The following is an 18,630-nucleotide window of genomic DNA, read 5'->3' on the forward strand; positions in this document are numbered from 1 at the left end:
GCTGCAGACTTGCTGGTCTGCATAGCCACACAGTGCTGGTATGGCTATGGCTCTGCTTCTAACTGCTATTTATTTATTATTAATATTTTTTGGTACTGGGAATTGAATCCAGGGGAACCACTGAACTATATCCCCAGTCCTTTTTTTATTTTTTAGTTTTTTGAGATAGGGTTTTAGGGTTTAAGTTTCTTCTGATGCCACCAAAGGATTCAATGCAGCACAATTACCACCATCACCAAGTCCTGCAAGTATGGTGATGGCCCCCTTAATGGGGTCAGGGCCTTGCAAAATTGTTGAGGCTGACCTTGAACTTGAGATCCTCTTGCCTCAGCCTCCAGTCACTGAGATTTCAGGCATGTGCCACCATGCCCCACCCAGGTGTGCCCCTGCACAGCTCAGCAGCTCAGGCAATGTGTGCCTAGTACCCTGTGTGCCCATCTCCCTGCCAGGCATGCTGCCATCCCCAAAGGATGTGAGAGTTTGCTGTGGAGTCTCTTGCTCCAACACATCTGCTAACCCCATATCATCATATGGCACACTCTTGATCCAGGAAAGAGAGAGAGACTGTCGGGTCCAAGAAGGGGGCGCCATCTGAGCCTGGACAGTACTTCTGCAGTGGAACCACATCTCCTACTTGACTCCTGTACCTGGCCTTCATTGTGTAGTGCACTAGGCATCACATGGGGGCCATGGGGCCATAGGGAGGTAAGAAGCCTCAGGACATGGGATTGGACCTGGATATTGATGCAGCAGAACCTGGCACCTGGTTATTATGTGGGACCCAGATGCATGTTCAGACATGGAACTAACTGGTCGTTGGTGGTATATGAGCACAAAGCAGGTCACAGGATTTGATTTCAGCTTAGTCTGGACACTGTCCAATTCTTGAAGATACAATATGAGTGACACCAAGGCCTCCAAAGGCCTGAGCTCTCGTCCCAAATCTGGGGGTTTCCTTATATCATCAGTAGCTGGATCACCCACCCTCTACAGGAAGAACACAGTTTATATGTTGTTTTAGACAGAAGGTCCTGGAAGACCAGTGATAATGTGGGGAGACAGCCAAGCACAAAAGCCATAACCATGAATATGCCATCTCCTCTGTCCCACCTGTCCCAACCTCAAAGGCCTGCAGAATGAGCTGGGGTTGTAGCTCAGTTGGTAGAGCACTTGCCTAGCACGTGTGTGGTACTGGGTTTGATCCTCAGTATCTCATAAAAATAAATAAAGGTAATGTGAGCTGGGGATGTGGCTCCAGCGGTAGCGCGCTGGCCTGGCATGCGTGCGGCCCGGGTTCGATCCTCAGCACCACATACAAAGATGTTGTATCCGCCGAGAACTAAAAATAAATACTAAAAAAAAAAAAAAAAAAAAAAAATGCACAAGGCCCTGGGTTCAATCCCCAATACTGCAAAAAGATTAAATAAATAAATAAAGGTATTGTGTCCGTATACAACTTTAAAAAAGTCCTGCAGAAGCATTTTGAAGTCATAACTTGCTTGTGATTTTCCTGACATTTGCATGCTCTGGCAACAGTGTGGCACGAAATTTTAAACTAAATCATCATAGAAATTTTCTGAGGTCCCTCCAGGCCCAAACCTTTCCTTTTCCTCTCCTGGCCAAGTGAGTCCCAGTGGTCACCTAAGTTTTGGATTTATGTGGTTCCTCTATAGGCTGTATTGCACATTCTCTTCTATGCAGTCTAGATCGGGATTTCCTGTGATTAATTTTGCTCAACTGTTTCCATGACAACCTCAAAGCTGTGACGTCAAAAACGCGACGGGAACTCACATTTGCTTCCCGAGAACAATATTGGGATCACTTCCCAGGGCTGAAAGATAAAAGTCAAAGAGCAAAAGGTCAGGCCTGCTTTTTCCTCCTTCCTCAATATTTAACACTTTCCCTGCAGGCCCGAGGCAAATCTAAAAGTTCTACTGACCCCACCCTGTCATCGGGCCTGTAGCAAGGATATCGAAGCCAAGCGGCCGGAAAGGCTGGTGTGGCTGCTCTCTATCCCTTAAATGGCGTCGACAACTTGGAAAGTTCCGCCCCCTTCCACCGAGAAAGGACACCATTGGCTCTCCTGATAGGTTTCATTCTTTTATTGGTCAATGGGAGGATGCCGACGTGCAGATTCGGCCCAAAGTTTCTTTTGGTTTCCGGTGTTCTTACGATGGCGGCTCTAGACTCTCTGGCGCTTTTCACCGGCTTGGGCCTGAGCGAGCATAAGGCCCGTGAGACGCTCAAGAACGCTGCTCTGAGCACGCAGCTGCGCGACGCGGCGACTCAGGTGCGCGCTCTTCTGCCCCTGCCGGGGGTGGTGCCCCAAAGCAGCTTGGGGCAAGGTACAAATCCCAATCTGTACTCCGTGTCCTGATGTTGCCTTTCTCACTGGTCGTGGGGCTTTACCCCTGATCCCTCTAACCGCAGGCACAGCAGACTCTGGGCTCCACCATCGACAAGGCTACCGGGACCCTTCTATATGGCTTAGCTTCCCGACTCAGGGATACCAGGCGTCTCTCTTTCCTCGTGAGCTATATAGCCAGTAAGAAGATCCACACTGAGCCTCAGCTGAGCGGTGAGACCCCTGCCTGTAATACCAGGTCCACCCCCAGTCCCTCCTTTTAGCCAAGATCCTTATCTGCCCTTTTTGCCAGGTTACTCAGTTTCTTTCTCGTTTTGTTGCTTATTATTAGTATTATTATTATTATTTTTTTTGGTACTGGGGATTAAACCCGGGCGCGGGGGCGGGGGTGGCTTTACCAATGAGCTACATCCCTAACCCTTTTTATTTTGAGATGTATGGCAAAATTGCCCAGGCTGGCCTCAAACTTGTGATCCTCCTGCCTTAGTCTTCTGAGTTTGTTTCTGCACAGACATTGGGCATGGAGGGGATGGCCTCTAGTGAGATTAATAGGGGAACTGTCATGATGAGGAGCCTTCCTCAGCACACATATTTCTTCCCTTGTACCTGAGGACTTTTGGGGTTGTGCCAGGGCTTAACCTCTCAGGAGACCAAATTGTTCTAGGTTTCTTGGGGTTAGAGCCCTGTGTACTCAATTCTTGGAGCTGAGTTGATACAAACTCATTGCCTTTCCTTTTTCAGCTGCCCTTGAATATGTGCGGAGTCACCCCCTGGACCCTATTGACACCATGGACTTTGAGCAGGAATGTGGTGTGGGTGTCATGGTGACCCCAGAGCAGATTGAGGAGGCTGTAAGTCTTTACCAGGGCATCAGCTGCCTCCCCAGTCCTAGCTCTGGAAAGGAGTGATGTAGTTTCTCTAACAGGAAGACCCAAGGTGAGGGTGTTGGTTCTTAGAATGTCTCAGAAGGGGCTTTCCTGAACCATATGGTTTGGATTTCTTTAGGTGGAGGCCACCATAAATAAGCACCGGGCTCAGATTCTGGTGGAGCGTTACCGGTTCAACATGGGGCTGCTGATGGGTAAGCAGAGCCTGGGGAGAAGAGTTACGTTGTTCTTTCTGGTCATGCCTTTTCTGGGCACGAGTGGGGGTTGGGAAAATAGGAGTACCTTACCTGTGTTCTGGCTGGGCCCAGGCTTTGGTTCTTATTGTCAGCTAGGACCTTTCCTTGGGGAGGAGGGGGAGGAATATCCTTTTTTACCTTCCTGTAGCTTCTTGTGCCCATGCTCCTAGGAGAGGCTCGGGCTGCGCTTAAGTGGGCAGATGGCAAAATGATCAAGCACGAAGTGGACATGCAGGTGGGCGCCTCCCTGAACTGAAGCTGGCAAAGACTCTGGCATGGACATGGCCTGAAATCCACTGAGGGATAAAATTGGGGAGGAGACGCCTGTCAGTATTCTTAAGTGGATCCCACTGTGGAGGGTGTAGCACTTGAGTCTCTGGGCTGTGTCTAATTTGGGTTGAATCACTTTACTCTGCCCTTAAATTTCCCATAAACGGGTAATGTGGCTTTCATGTCAGGATGCAGGCATAGATTCATAAGAGGATGATGGCTAAGGTAGATTGCTTGTCTTGATGCTGGGCCCACAGTTCTTCTCTGTAAATGGAAGCCTTTGTTATCTGGGTCCTCTGTGGACCCTCAGGAAGAGGAAAGCGTTGGAGGCCCTCAGAACTACATGAGGAGATGAGATGGTTGTGCTAGGTAGCCACATTCTTCCAGGCAATGCTGGTACAAAGACTAGGAAGCCCTTGGGTGGGTGGATAGAGGCATTCAGGGGATCCCCGAAAGAGGATATTCTTGTTCCTGCCTGACTCTGGTCTTTGCTCAGGTCCTCCACCTTCTGGGTCCCAAGATGGAAGCTGACCTAGAAAAGAAACCCAAGGTGAGTCTGGGCATGGCCCAGGTTCCTGGAGGTAAAGTAGGATAGAGTGAGACTCGAATTGGAGAAGGGAGTGTCTGATCACTATCCTCTGCCCAGGAGAGATTCTGACCCAACTTTGGTCCTTTTCTCAGGTGGCCAAGGCTCGTGTGGAAGAAACAGACCAGAGGACAGCAAAAGATGTGGTGGAGAATGGTGAGAGACTTTAGAATCCTGTTACATTTAGCTCTCTTTCTTCTGGGCATTCTCTCTGAAGAGTCCTTACAGCCCAGGCTTCTCACAACTTTGGCTTATTCAACACCATGCCTTCTGCCTCAAAACTGGGATTCCTGGTGTTTCCATTGTTCCCTTTCTCCAGAGACTGTCTTAGGAGGCTTCAGAAGTCTAACTCTCTATATCATGTCTCTGGAATTGAATAAGAAGGGCATGCTCAGAGCTGTTCTGATTGCAGGATAAGGATGGTAGTGATATGAACCTCTCTGAGCTGAAAATGGAGGCTATATTCAAAGGACAAATTTTTCTTGGTTTCTTCCTTCTCACCAGCAGTTGAGGCTGCTGGACAAACCTTGTCTCTGATGGAGCAGCTCCGGGGTGAAGCCCTAAAGTTCCATAAACCTGGTGAGTGGGTATGTTGAAACCCTGGAGTTGGGGGAGGGGGATTAGTTCTTGGCAATGACTCCTGCAGCCAGGCCCCTAGGGTCAGGATCGTTGGGCTACAGCTTGGTCCTCAGGTTTGTTCTTGTCTTGGCAGGTGAAAACTACAAAACCCCAGGCTATGTGATCACTCCACACACCATGGATCTACTGAGGCAGCACCTGGAGATCACTGGGGGGCAGGTATAGGCATATGGCCAAGCAAGCTAGTGCCATCAAGTACCTCCTTGGATGTAGCTCCATACTACCTCATCTCATCCATTTCCATGGGAAGGGACATATGTTTCTTTTCTTTTTTCTTCCCCCCCGTATACCAGGGATTGAACCCAAGGGCACTTAACCACTGAGCTATATCCCGGCCCTTTTTTATACTTTACTTAGAGACAGGATCTCATTCAGTTGCTTAGAACCTTGCTAAGTTGCTGAGGTTGGTTCTGAACTTGCAATTCTCCTGCCATAGCTTCCAGAGCCACTGGGATTAAAGGTGTGCATGTCACACCTAGCTGGACCATATGTTTTTTTTAGGTCTGAGCTTTGGCCTCATTCCTCTGCTCCCATCCCCCTTATCTCAGGTACGTACCCGGTTCCCGCCAGAACCCAACGGAATCCTGCATATTGGACATGCCAAAGCCATCAATTTCAACTTTGGCTATGCCAAGGTGAGCATGTGTCAAGGGCCCTGGCAAGCAAGATAACCTCTGTCTTTTCCTATGACTGAATACCAGAAAGGTGATCCTGTCTTACTTTTTGTTCTCAATGTGCCTGGGTGGGCAGAGGCCATGGGGGAACAACATGTATGTCAAATACATAGGAACCTATTGGACATATTGGAGAAAAAATTCTGAAAAGATTATGTTGTTACCCCAACTTTGTATAAGAGATGCCTTCTCTGGGGCATTTATTATTTTAAAAATTTATTTATTTATTTATCTATTGATATATCTGTGTATCTATCTATCTATTTATTTATTTATGTTTTGATCCAAGGGATTGAACTCAGGGGCACTCTACCACTGAGCCACATTGCCAGCCCTATTTTGTATTTTATTTAGAGACAGGGTCTCACTGAATTGCTAAGCACCTTGCTGTTGCTAAGGCTGGCTTTGAACTCGAGACCCTCCTGCCTCAGCCTCCCAAGTTGCTAGGATTACAGGCATGTGCCACTATGCCCGGCTCTATCCCTAGCTCTTTTTATTTTGAACCAGGGTCTTGCTAAGTTGCTTTGGGCCTTGCTAAGTTGCTGAGGCTGGCTTTGAACTCACATTTCTCCTGCCTCAGCCTCCCAGGCCACTGGAATTACAGGCATGCGCCTCTGCGCCTGGCCCTATGGAGCGTTTAGAAGCAGGAAGATGAGAGAAGTTATTGAAGGCATTTTTAATTCTGATATGAAAGAGCTCTGAGAATCTCCTAGTTTTATGAGCCAAATCCTCAGGACCTTTATGACCCTTATGAGTTTTATGTGGGCTTGATAGTTATGTGGGTGGTCACAAATATTCTGACTCTCCTAGGCCAACAATGGTATCTGTTTTCTGCGCTTTGATGACACCAATCCTGAGAAAGAGGAAGAAAAATTCTTCACTGCTATCTGTGACATGGTGGCTTGGTTAGGTACAGACTGGGTGAGGCGTGGGCAGGACTGGTTGTCAGTGGACCTCTTTTTGGGCCATGGTCTGCCATTGGGTATTTCTTGCTGGTTGCTCATACTGTGTTTCATATTGCCCTAGGTTATACACCTTACAAAGTGACATATGCGTCTGACTATTTTGACCAGCTCTATGCTTGGGCTGTGGAGCTCATCCACAGGTGAGGCCACGACCATAATGTAGAGCCAGGTAGAGTGATCAGATCATGGCCCTGCTGGGTACTACTCATACCCCTCCCCCACAGGGGTCAGGCTTATGTGTGCCATCAGCGAGGGGAGGAGCTCAAAGGCCACAACCCTCTGCCCTCACCCTGGAGAGACCGTCCCTTAGAGGAGTCATTGCTGCTCTTTGAGGTGGGCTTCTGGAAGGGCAGCTTGGTTTGGGTGGGCCAAGAAGCTGAGGATGAGATGCCCCTGGGCTTAGAGGCAGCCTGAGTCCTTGTTTCCTTCAGGCAATGCGCAAGGGTAAATTTTCAGAGGGAGAGGCTACACTGCGTATGAAGTTGGTGATGGAAGATGGCAAGATGGACCCTGTGGCCTATCGAGTCAAGTATACACCACACCACCGTACAGGGGACAAATGGTGGGTGTGGGCATGGGATGGTGCAATGGAGCTGTGGAGCAGGCCAGTGGGCAATGGGGTAGGGCAGAGGGACTAGATGGTATAACCCACTGCCTATGCCCCATAGGTGCATCTATCCCACGTATGACTACACACACTGCCTCTGTGACTCCATTGAGCATATCACCCACTCACTCTGCACTAAGGAATTCCAGGCCCGGTGAGGGAGCTGGGGCCATAGGGTGGGTGGGATCAGTGGGATTCTAGCAGCCTTTCTTGTGGTTTCTCCATTGTCCCAAATGTGGCCAGCTCTAACCCTACTCTTCTATCCTAGACGTTCTTCTTATTTCTGGCTGTGCAATGCACTGGACGTATATTGCCCTGTGCAGTGGGAGTATGGCCGTCTCAATCTGCACTATGCTGTTGTCTCTAAGAGGAAGATCCTTCAGCTTGTAGCTGCTGGTGCTGTGCGGTAAGTGTGGCTTTTTGGATGGGTACTAATGGTGTGTGCTTCCAAAGGCCTTCTCACCACCTCCTCATCCACAGGGACTGGGATGACCCACGACTCTTCACACTGACTGCTCTGCAACGGCGGGGCTTTCCGCCTGAGGCCATCAACAACTTCTGTGCTCGGGTATAGCCCAGTGGGCTAGGTGGGCAGATAGAGGCTGAGTGTGGTAATTTGAGGTTGTGGCTGTAACTGATGAACTTTCCTGCCAGGTGGGAGTGACAGTAGCACAGACCACAATGGAGCCACATCTTCTTGAAGCCTGTGTACGTGATGTGCTGAACGATACAGCTCCACGGGCTATGGCTGTGCTGGAGTCACTACGGGTTGTCATTACCAACTTTCCTGCTGCCAAGGTGGGCCTGCCTCCATGTTGTATGTGTGTATATATAGGTGGCTGGGTATGTGCCTAGGTATGGGGGTCTTAGGCACATACCCAGCCTGGTGTGATTCAGATACCTATCTTCTGCTATAGCCCTTGGAAATCCAGGTGCCCAACTTTCCAGCTGATGAAACCAAGGGCTTCCACCAGGTTCCTTTTGCACCCATAGTCTTCATTGAGAGGACTGACTTCAAGGAGGTGAATAGGGGATAGAGGGACCTAAATGTGGGGAAGAGGGTCCTGTCGCTGCTGTCTTGCCCTGGGGCTCTTTCATCTCCTAATCCATTTCCTACTTCAGATAAACAAATCTCTGCTGGACATGCAGGTGGAAGAGAGCCTTATTCTTGTCTGATTCTTACAATCTCTTGTGTTTACCCCACTTCCTATCTCTAGGAGCCAGAGCCAGGCTATAAGCGTCTAGCTTGGGGCCAGCCTGTGGGCCTGAGACATACAGGCTATGTCATTGAGCTGCAGCATGTTATCAAGGTGAGAGGCTGGGTTCAGGATTTGTGTTTAGCCAAGAGTCCTGGTGGTGATTCCCTGGTCTGGTTGCAAACTTCCCCACTTCCAGGATCCTAGTGGCTGTGTGGAGAGCCTGGAGGTGACCTGTAGACGGGCTGATGCTGGAGAGAAGCCCAAGGCTTTTATTCACTGGGTTTCACAGCCTTTGATATGCGAAATTCGCCTTTATGATCGACTGTGAGTGAACAGAGCTGGGATGGGTGCAGTTACAAGATGGGCATTGTGTGCTGTGGCTGCCCAGATATGGGTCTGACCTTCACTCTTGACTACAGATTCCAGCACAAGAACCCTGAAGATCCTGCTGAGGTGCCAGGTGGATTCTTAAGTGATCTGAACCCGGTAGGATCATGGATTGGGGTGCAAGGGTGGTGGGCCTCTGTGACTGGATAGCTTTTTGACTTCCCTAACTGCAGGCATCACTACAAGTGGTGGAGGCAGCATTAGTGGATTGTTCTGTGGCCCTGGCAAAACCCTTTGACAAGTTCCAGTTTGAGCGCCTCGGGTACTTCTCCGTGGATCCGGATAGCCGCCAAGGACAGGTACTTTGCTTTACCCAACTGCCCCTTTCTGTAACAGTAATGTTCCCTGCCATTTGTTGCATTAAGCATTCTGCCCACATTGCCGTAGTTAATTGTCACTTACTGAAAAATCTCAGAGGTTAAGTCCATGCACAAACTTATAGGAACCCTACCTTTTTTACTCTGAAGTAGTGGCAGGCATAGGGGTTGTTATCCTTAAGAAATTAAGGTCCAGGGCCATCAACTCCTTACCCCAAGTCATAAAGTTATTGAGAACCTGGGTCTCCTGACCCCCTGGGTCCCTTAGCTCCTCTGGGATGAGGAGGGAGTTTTGGGAGGTTTTGTCTGGTGAAACCTAACTAGGTCTCCTGGCCTGGTTCTGGCTTGGTGGTTATTCTTCTCCCTGTGTCCTTTAGCTTGTCTTCAACCGAACAGTCACACTAAAGGAGGACCCAGGAAAGGTGTGAACTGGAAGTACTGTGGACCTACCTCATCCTCCTGGAAGCAGGGGGTGCCCTCACCACCCCACACTCCATGTCAATAAAGAATAGCTAAATTCCACTGGAGTCTGTGTTGTCAACCCTTTTAGCGTCTGAGGGCCCTGGAGACATGCTGTGGATGGTGGGGTTGGGCTTGTGACAGCTTTGAAATCACTGGTGCACTTCTTGGTACTGGAGGGCAGGGCCTTGGGTGGAATTAACATCCTCTGCACCTTGTCTTGAGGGACTGGAGGGTTCTGGAAGTGCTGCTTCATAGTTAGGAGCCCTGTGCCAAAGGGGATGTAGGTTTATGTCTGTGCCAGGCAGATGGAGAGAGGCCTATTTCCCATCATTCAGCAAATAATTATTGGGCATCCAGTATGTGCCAGGCACAGAGTAATGAGGCATAAACGCTGCGAAAGCTTTAAAATTCATTTAGAAAAAGGGAAATGTGGGTGACCAAACAGGGTGGGTGAGCCATCTCCTTAAGCCAGTGCAAAGGTGCAAAGATGTTTCTGATCCAGACTGGAAATGACTTATGAGGAACTCAGAGGGGCCATGGTAAGTTTGCCAGGACAAGAGAACAAGTGCAAAGCTCTGGAGGCAATAAGGGATTACAACAGGCTGGATGCCCTCTGGGGTAATGGGGGCTGCTGGCAATACCTGTATCTGCAGCTTTAACTGCCTTCCACATTTTCCCTGTATACAAACACCAGGATACCCGAGGCCCGCTTTAAGGTGGACCTGAGTGCAGAAGGCGGAGCTGAGATGGCAGCGGATTGCAAAGGTCCTGGATGCTGGGCCCTCTGGGATGTAAATGACCCATAAGTTTCTTGAGCCGAGTACGGCTGGGGACGCCGGGCCCAGGTCAGAGGTTTGTGGAGGCCACCTTAAGTGAGAGGCCAAGACGGGTTGGGCTCCGCCCCACGTGGGGCTGCTAGACCGAAGGAGGTTCCTGCGGGCGGCAGAAGGTGGGTTCAATAAGCAAGCTTCAAGCCCCAGCCCATCTAGCGTCTCCGGCTAGACTGAACCCCGACTATGGCTCCGCCCGTCATGGAGAAGCGTCCGTGGGCGGGACGCCCCGCCCCCCACCTCGGGGTCTGCTCTCAGCTCCAGGAGCCCAGCTGCCTCCTAGTCTGAAGCGTTCACTTTAAGTCTGGCCGGGAGGCAGTCCTAGTTCTCGCGGGATCCGATCCTCTGATTCTCGCGAGAGGGGCATTCGGCACTCATTGGCTGTAAAGGTTGAATGTAAGATGGCGCCCAGGGAGCTGTGAGGAGAAAATCCTGTCGGTCTTGGAGCAGCGACGGCAGAACCGGGGCCCCGGGCGGTGCGGCGGGGCCGGCGGGTAGAGCGGAGGCAGCGGCGGCGGTGACGTCGCCGGGTGAGGGCTCTGATGGGGGCGGGGATGCGGCGAGGCTGCGGGCCTGGATCAGGGGGCCCACCCCACACAACGGCGGGCGGGGGCGGCTGAGCCTTTACCGCAGGGCCCAGGAGACTTCGGGGCGGCTCCGGAGCTGAGAACGTCCCTGGGCTCGCTTGCCCCCGCCCCGAGGGTGGGGGAGGGGCGGGCCGGGGATTCGGGTGGGCGCGGTGCGCGGGCGCGCACCTCAGCCTATTTTTACGTGCGGGGGCGCGCGCGCGCTGTGCGGCCCTCCTAGTGCGCGTGGCCGCCGACGTGCGCGTTCCCGTCCCGGATATTTCTGCTCCCAGAGCTGTGGCCCATGGGCAAGAGTTGCTTCCGGGGCGCGCGCCCGCGACCCTCAGTTTGGGGGCGCGCGCCCTGCTGTTGGGTGGCGGTGCCGATTTGAGAGCGCGCAGGACGCCTCTTCTGAGCTGGGGGGTTGCGGGCAGACGGCTGGCTGTTTGGGGAAGGTTGAGGGTTTAGCCTTTCTTGCTCTGGTGACGTCCCTGGACTACCGTGACCTATGTCTGCGGAGAAATCTAGCGGCTTTGCTGTGTGTCTTGAGGCTCCGCTTCTCCGCGAGGCTGGCGAGATAGCTGGTTGTCCTCAAAGAACGCGGTTACCCTAGGTCCATGTACAGGGTGGGTGCCTGTGGAGGGTGTTGCTTTGCTTCAAAAAACGAATCTTGTTGCTCCGAGAGGGCAATGAGCCCCCTCGGGTTTCCTCAGCTTGTACTGGGGCTTTGTGCTGGGGAGGGAAGGTTAACATTTCAAGGCCCTTCTGTACTACCTGTTTCGTTTCATTAGAAACCAGTTTTTCCATAAGCGCAATTCATACACGTCACCTCTGTGCGCTCGGGAAGGGAATGCTCTTATGTGGACGATATGAAAACTCTGAGCTCTAAAATGTCACTTTAAGTCTTTAAATGCTGTCTTTTTTTTTTCTTTTTCTTCTTCCGCGTGGGTGGGAGGGGCTTACTTCAGCCAAGAAGTTACCTAGAACAAATTTGAACAACCTAAAAAACAATGCTCCGCGCCACCCTCCCCCGCCCCCCATTTCCTCGGAGAAATTTGTCTAAGTATCACTGTAGAAGTCGAATGACTTAAATCCTTTAATTTTTTTCCCTTCACTCCAGCACTGTTTTCTGGTGCAAGGGAGTTCTAGGTTTGTCCAAAAGAAATAAAGACAGAATAGCTGCCAGTTAATTTTACATTCTCAAATCATTAAAATTGAAGAAAAGGAAGCTAAGAGGAATAAATTAGTAATCAAATTTGATAATGGTAGTTTTTTCTAATACACTGTATTTTTTTAAGAACAAAGTTAAAACTTAAAAAGAGGCTGAGGATGGAAGGAACTTCTTTGTTCTATCTTCTTCAGAATGTTAGAAGTCTTAAGAACTCAGGACAAGCAGCAGAAATACATGCAACATGGTGACTGGTGAGTTAAAATTGTTCATATGCTAGAAGTATGTGTGCATAGTTTTTTCCTGCTATTATTGAAACATTACAATCCTGTCAGTCATTCTGGGTACTGTCTGCCAGAATCTGCTAAGTGCTGGAAAACTGAAGATGTGGGAGACTGCTACATCTTTAAAACCAGCCACAGTTTGTTGCTTGAACATTGTTCTCTTAAAATATAAGTGTTATTGCAACCTTAGCATAGCAAAGCATTAATTAACGTCCTAAATGCAAAACAAAACAAAAAAACACAAGTTTATCTAGGACATACTTATAATTTTATTATACTTGTTTTTTGTTATACTGTTTTATTATTTTTTTTATACTTCATTATTGTCACCTTCTTGTCATTATTGTCACCTCCTTTTGGATCATATTTGTTTTGATCTCGGTAGACATCTTTTAAATTGCTGTTTGTAAATAATGTTTCCATTATCTCATCAACTGAGATTTTCTTATTAGATATCATCTTGTCCTCTGTGATGAATTGTTTGTGTATCTCTCCAAGAAATTCTACAGTTCCACATCTCCTTTTCAGTTCATGTTGCCATTTCAACAAAAGATAAAATAGAGTTGAATTTTTTAAAGTTTGAATTGTTCCAATAAAATGGCCATAGTGAGAGGCTTTTGTATGGGTGACCTCCTTTATGGAAGCTTCAAAATTTAGGGATGTCTTCCTTTAAGCTTGCATGTTTTCTTTTAATTTGATCAGCTGTAGTTTGTTTTTGATGTTCTCATGCTTCTTGCTTGTCTGCTTTTTAAATGACCACCTTTTATTTGTGAGGGTCTTTTATTTCTGAATTGCCCTCAGAATGAGATGTTATGTGAACACCTGTTCTTTTCTGTTACTTTGTTTCCCGGCATTTTGTTCCAGATGTTCTAAGTCCTCTTCAGGCTTGACTTAAATGCTTCCTTTGTGTTTTTTTTTTTCACCTGTCCTATTGGATTGTGATTTTTGTGTTGTTGTTTGTTTTTTTCTGGATAGGCCAGGGCCTAGTGCATGTCTAACACATGCTCAACCATCAAGCTCCCCCCTCCCCATTGTGATTTCTGTTATTAAACTGAAGTGACTGCATGAAAAATTGACACATTAATTTTTTTGCTTTGCTCAAAGGGGAAAAGGAATGGTCTTTGGGTCAGTGTTTACGTCAGGGCAAAATGTAGGTAGGGCTGATGAATTGTAGCAGAAAGCTGACGCTTTCCTTTTTAAGACAATTATGAAATATTTATTTGTATACATTATATGTACAGATATGATCTGTGCACAATTTAATGAGAGAGAAATTATGGAGTGAACTCCGATATAATTACTTCTCTAAGAAATAGAACAATGCCAAAACCTCTGAAACCTTTATGGTGTCCCTTCCTGGTCACAGTTTCTCAGTACTTAGAGACAATTACTATTCTGACTTGTGTGATAATCCCATTGTTTCTTTTTCATTTTACATTTCCCACGTTTGTATTCCTAAACATAATATTTGGTTTTTAAAATATAAGTGGAATCATGCTTCATTATTGTCACCTCCTTGTACCATTATGCTTTTCAAATTTGTCCATGTTTGCAGCTGTAGTTGATTCCCTTTTCAATATTATATTCTGTTATATGAATATACCATAATTTTATTCGTTCCACTGTTGATAAACATCTGAATTGCCTCCAGTTTTTGGCTAACAAAATTTCTATGAACATTTCCTATATAAGTATCTTTTACACAAATGAGGGTGTCATTTATATCTAGGGGCAGGATTGCTTGGTGTTATGAAATGGATATTTTAACTTCACTAGCTAATGCAGGTGTTTGTGCCACTTGCAGCCTATCAGTACTTGGTAGGAATATGAATTTTAAGTTTCTGTTTGAAAGTATGTGTTATCCCAGAATAGAAACATGGTGAAAATGCCCCCAAATTAGAGATTCCTATAACGGCATGGGTCAGATGAGTGGCCCAGTGGGATAATTTCTGTAATTTCTATCACAAACCTTGTAGTAGGTTAGTATCTTTAAGAAAAGATATGTAGGGAGAGACTGGGAACGTGACTAAGTGGTAAAGCATTTGTCTGGCATGTGTTAATTCCTTATGTTAATTTTGACAAACATGACTGTAACTCCTCAAAATGGAAATTAATTTTTTCTTATGAATGTAGTCTTCAAATCAGACTTAAGTAAACTATGAGGAGCCATTGCTAGAGTAGATGGGATCCTTAAGAGGGGATTGAGGCCCAAGGAAGAGGCAGGACTCTCTGAGGCAGCTCAAATTATCTTAGCCCGTCACAAATTCAAGACCTATTCAGCAGAGCTGTATAGAGAGTCTGGAAGTGACCCAAGAGGGGGTGATTCTGCTGAGTACCTAGATCTTCCCTTAGTACCTAAATAGAAAAAAAAGAAATTAGCAAAAAAAGAAAAACAAAAAACCCAAATCCTATGGAAATGATTATTGTTTTAGAGTAATGTTTTTCCATGGTGCCATCTGTTTTTCTAGTTATAAAATAATAGCTTATGTGTTGAGGGACTGTTCTGCACACTGTACTGAGCTCCACAGGAGCAGATACCGGGTCTGTACCAATGATCTGTTTGTACTTAGTAGTGAAAATGTGGATCTGTTGATGAGGGACTAATTTGTCTTTATTGTTCTGAAAGCAGCTCTACTTCAAGTATTTAGAAGCAAAATACTTGTTTATAGACTCTATACCCTCCATTAGTCCTTTTTTTTTCATTATTAATCTCATTTGGCTCACAGAAATTGGGAGTACTCAAAGATCCTCACAGATTCTTGTTTTATAGAAGTATTTTAATTAATTTCTTTCTGCTCACCAAGTCGTTGACTTGGAGTTAATTAAGAATCTTTTGTCTCTTTGGGGTTATGGAGGGTAGTATTCTCAAGCTTCTCTTTATTTCCAAGGCTCAGCCTTTGTGTATTGTGAGTATCATCTTGAAGAAGTTAACAATCTTATGTAAGTTTTTGGTGCTAGATGGTTTTGTTTGTTTTCAGATATTGAGGGAAAATTATATTGCCATCTACAAGAATTGTCTTCATATCTGTTACTGTTATTGCAGTCTGATCACTGTGTAGAAAAGGATGACTTTAGTTACTTTTTTGACTTAATACAACTTGTGAAAAGAACAGAGTATTAAACAGGAAGTAACTTAAATCCTGTTATTCTATTAGCTGGGCATAACTACTGTTAGTATTCTGATATATTTTGACAGTTTTTTTTTCCTAATGTATAATTAAACAATACTGGGATATAGTAATAAAACTGTGTTGACTGCTTTTTTACACATGTGTCTCAGTGTCATTAAGTATTTGAAAATCCCAAAACGTTCTGGGCAAGAAATTCCATGACCCCATGTTAGTATGCTTTTTTTTTTTTTTTTTAAGATTTATTTTTTAGTTGGACACAATACCTTTATTTAATTTATTTATTTTTATGTGGTGCTGAGGATTGAACCCAGGGCCTCGGACATGCTAGGCGGGGGTACTACTGCTGAGCCACAACCCCAGTCCAATAAGCTTTTTGTTTTTATAAAGCTAATCAGATGATAGAAAGGTCAGTGGAATCACACACAAAAAGAAGCAGTTCTTATTCATATGAATTAGTTATATAATAACATTGATGTTTCAATTTGTCAGGCAAAGAGATTTCAATAATTCAATAAGTGGCACAGAGAGGGAAAGTAGAAATACTGGGGAATATTATTGATCAAATTATATTGTTATATTGTTTGCATGTACGAATATGAAATAACAAATCCCACTGTTATGTATAACTATAACGCACCAGTTTAAGAAATGTGAAAAAATAAGTGGTACAGAGACAAATTATTAGGTCACATCATGCGAAATTAACTTCTAAATGGACCAGAATATTTTAATAAAACGTGTTCTGAGAGACTAGAGATGCAGCTCAGACGTAGAACACATGCTTAGCATGTATAAGGCCCTGGTTTGATTCCCAGTACTACCAAAGAAAAAAGTGCTTGCTTTGGCAGCACATATATTAAAATTGGAATAGTACAGAGAAGATTAGCATGGCCCCAAGCAAGGATGACACACAAATTCATGAAGTATTCCATATTACAAAAAGTATGCTGAAAACAAATATTATAGATAAATGATAATTTGATCTTATGGGTAGAGAGGGCCTTTTTTTTTTTTTTTGGAGAAGACTTTTTTATTTTTTGGGGGGTGGTATTGGGGATTGAACTCAGGGGGACTCAACCACTGAGCCACATCCCCAGCCTTATTTTGAATTTTATTTTAGAGACAGGTCTTAACAGTTTCTTAGCACCTCAGATGTTGTTGATGCTGGCTTTGAACTCACAATCCTCCTGTCTCAGCCTCCCGAGCTTCTGGAATTACAGTTGTGCGCCACCACACCTGGCTGGAGAGGACTTTTGAATATGTTTCTGAAGCTTTAATTATTCTAAGCAGTATGTACTTGTCAGCATGTGTCAGGTCAAATGTTAACTTAATGAGATTTTTATTATTGGGATGGGTAAGTCTGGTGGATACTTCAAGAGGGCAAATTGAAAGGACAAGAAAGGAAACCAGAAACGATTTAGTCTGTAAAAATGAACAGATTTGTTATGTTCCTTCAAATTTGTCTTTTCCATTAAAAATTCTTAAATTCTTCATTGAATCTATTATTTGTTAAAATCTCTTACTGTCCTCTGATTCAGTGATTCTCAAATAATTCTGTGGAATTTTACAGAAAATAGCATTTGAGAAGCAGAGACTTCTGCTTCAAACCCCACCTACCATTGGAGCACAGCAGAGAGTTTTGTACTCTATGGTCTAAAACACTTTAAATACATGACCAGTGATTAACAAAACATGAAGCATTATAGAATTTAAAAAAAAAATAGTTTTAGTTGTTGAATAGACCTTTACTGTATATATTCATTTATATGTGGTGCTGAAAATTGAACCCAGTGCCTCGCACATGCTAGACACTCTACCACTAAGCTACAACCTCAGCCCTATTATAGAATACATCAAACATTTCTAAGAATAGAGAAGAATATGATAAATATCTGTGTATTTGCATTTTCTAACAGTTCTATAATTTTTTTTTCTACTTAAACCTTATTGGGGGCTGGGGTTGTAGCTCAGTGCAGGAATGCTTGCCTGGCATGTGTGATGCAGTGGGTTTGATCCTGAGCACTATGTAAAAGTAAACGAATAAATAAAGGTATTGTGTCCATCTACATCTAAAAAATATTTTGAAAAAAAAAAAAACCTTGTTGGTCTATTTATTTTTTATTTTAAAAATTTTTATTCTTATTTTTTGGGTGCTAAGGATTGAACTCAGGGGCAATCGAGTACTGAGCCACATCCCCAACCCTATTTTGTATTATATTTAGAGACAAGGTCTCACTGAATTGCTTAGCACCTCCCTTTTGCTGAAGCTGGCTTTGAACTTGTGATCCTCCTGCCTCAGCCTTCCGAGCCAAGATTACAGGCATGGACGACCATGCCCAGTGGTCTTTTTATTTTTATTTAGTTTTATGTGGTATTGAGGATGGAACTAGTGCTTCACACATGCTTCACAAGCGTTCTACCATTGCACTTTAATCCCAGCCACCACCACCATCCCCCCTTTTTGATACTGGGGATTGAACTCAGGGGCAGTCAACTACTGAATCACATCCCCAGCCCTATTTTGTATTTTATTTAGAGACAGGGTCTCACTGAGTTGCTTAGTGCCTTGCCATTGCTGAGGCTGACTTTGAATTCAAAATCCTCCTGCCTCAGCCTTCTGAGCCACTGGGATTACAACAGACATGCACCACCACACCCAGCTGCAACCCCAGCCCTTTTGATGAAAATTTTAAGGAATTACTTTCATTTTATTTTTGTGCTGGGGATCCAGCCCAGGGCTTCATATATGCTAGGCAAGTGCTTTACTATTGAGCTATACACACAGCCCTAAAGAATACATTTTGCTTCTTTATAAGCATCTATTTTTTGAAGCTTTTGCTTAGTTCTTTCTGAGAACTTAATATCCAACTTGTTTGCTCTTTTGCTCAGGGAATAAATTTATATTTGGATTAGACTTTCTTGTAGTAATTCTTTTGAATGTACTATTCTAGAAATCCTGATAGGAAGCATTTGTTTGGAGATGGCATGGGCCAAATGGTTTTTACTGTCTTTGCAATGTTGGTTTAAAAAAATGCTCTAGTTTATTGTGGCATGAAA

The 18,630-nt window shown here is 45.4% G+C and overlaps 2 protein-coding genes and 1 non-coding gene across 5 annotated transcripts in view; all 3 read left to right on the plus strand.

Moving 5' to 3' along the window:
* The first annotated feature begins 2,124 nt into the window (after positions 1-2,124).
* Qars1 (glutaminyl-tRNA synthetase 1) lies at positions 2,125-9,654 on the plus strand. 2 transcript variants are annotated; one of them, XM_027933746.2, is made up of 24 exons: positions 2,125-2,290; positions 2,431-2,578; positions 3,107-3,216; positions 3,371-3,446; positions 3,659-3,723; positions 4,255-4,308; positions 4,440-4,500; positions 4,852-4,923; positions 5,057-5,142; positions 5,532-5,618; positions 6,468-6,567; positions 6,684-6,762; positions 6,847-6,955; positions 7,054-7,184; positions 7,291-7,383; positions 7,498-7,635; positions 7,710-7,797; positions 7,884-8,027; positions 8,147-8,251; positions 8,447-8,539; positions 8,625-8,752; positions 8,848-8,914; positions 8,989-9,114; positions 9,510-9,654. In XM_027933746.2, the coding sequence occupies exons 1-24, from the start codon at positions 2,174-2,176 to the stop codon at positions 9,558-9,560; spliced, it is 2,328 nt and encodes a 775-aa protein (XP_027789547.2). In that variant the 5' UTR covers positions 2,125-2,173; the 3' UTR covers positions 9,561-9,654. The 2 variants fall into 2 exon arrangements, with proteins under 2 accessions (XP_027789547.2, XP_027789546.1); XM_027933745.2 differs by having other exon boundaries at positions 2,127-2,290; positions 4,849-4,923.
* A 1,092-nt stretch (positions 9,655-10,746) lies between these two features.
* Qrich1 (glutamine rich 1) overlaps positions 10,747-18,630 on the plus strand; it is a 47,133-nt gene continuing 39,249 nt past the window's right edge. Inside the window, exons 1-2 of one of the 2 annotated variants that reach the window (XM_027933884.2) lie at positions 11,323-11,616; positions 12,353-12,412. The gene's annotated coding sequence lies outside the window, so the exon portion shown is untranslated. Of the gene's footprint in view, positions 10,955-11,322; positions 11,617-12,352; positions 12,413-18,630 lie in introns of those variants that run through there. The other variant, XM_027933885.2, reaches the window with a different exon arrangement.
* LOC114091576 (U6 spliceosomal RNA) lies at positions 16,406-16,511 on the plus strand. The gene has a single exon (XR_003582513.1). It is a non-coding gene; the product is annotated as a U6 spliceosomal RNA (small nuclear RNA).

Source organism: Marmota flaviventris, chromosome 8, assembly GCF_047511675.1.
Source record: "Marmota flaviventris isolate mMarFla1 chromosome 8, mMarFla1.hap1, whole genome shotgun sequence".
In the NCBI taxonomy this organism is placed as follows: Eukaryota; Metazoa; Chordata; class Mammalia; order Rodentia; family Sciuridae; genus Marmota; species Marmota flaviventris.

Excerpts from the sequence above, each read along its gene's own strand:
- Qars1 (XM_027933745.2), top strand. The coding sequence starts at position 2,174 with ATGGCGGCTCTAGACTCTCTGGCGCTTTTCACCGGCTTGGGCCTGAGC. Across the intron at positions 8,540-8,624 it reads AGCTGCAGCATGTTATCAAG|GATCCTAGTGGCTGTGTGGA; the intron begins GTGAGAGGCTGG and ends CCCCACTTCCAG. Across the intron at positions 8,753-8,847 it reads ATTCGCCTTTATGATCGACT|ATTCCAGCACAAGAACCCTG; the intron begins GTGAGTGAACAG and ends TCTTGACTACAG.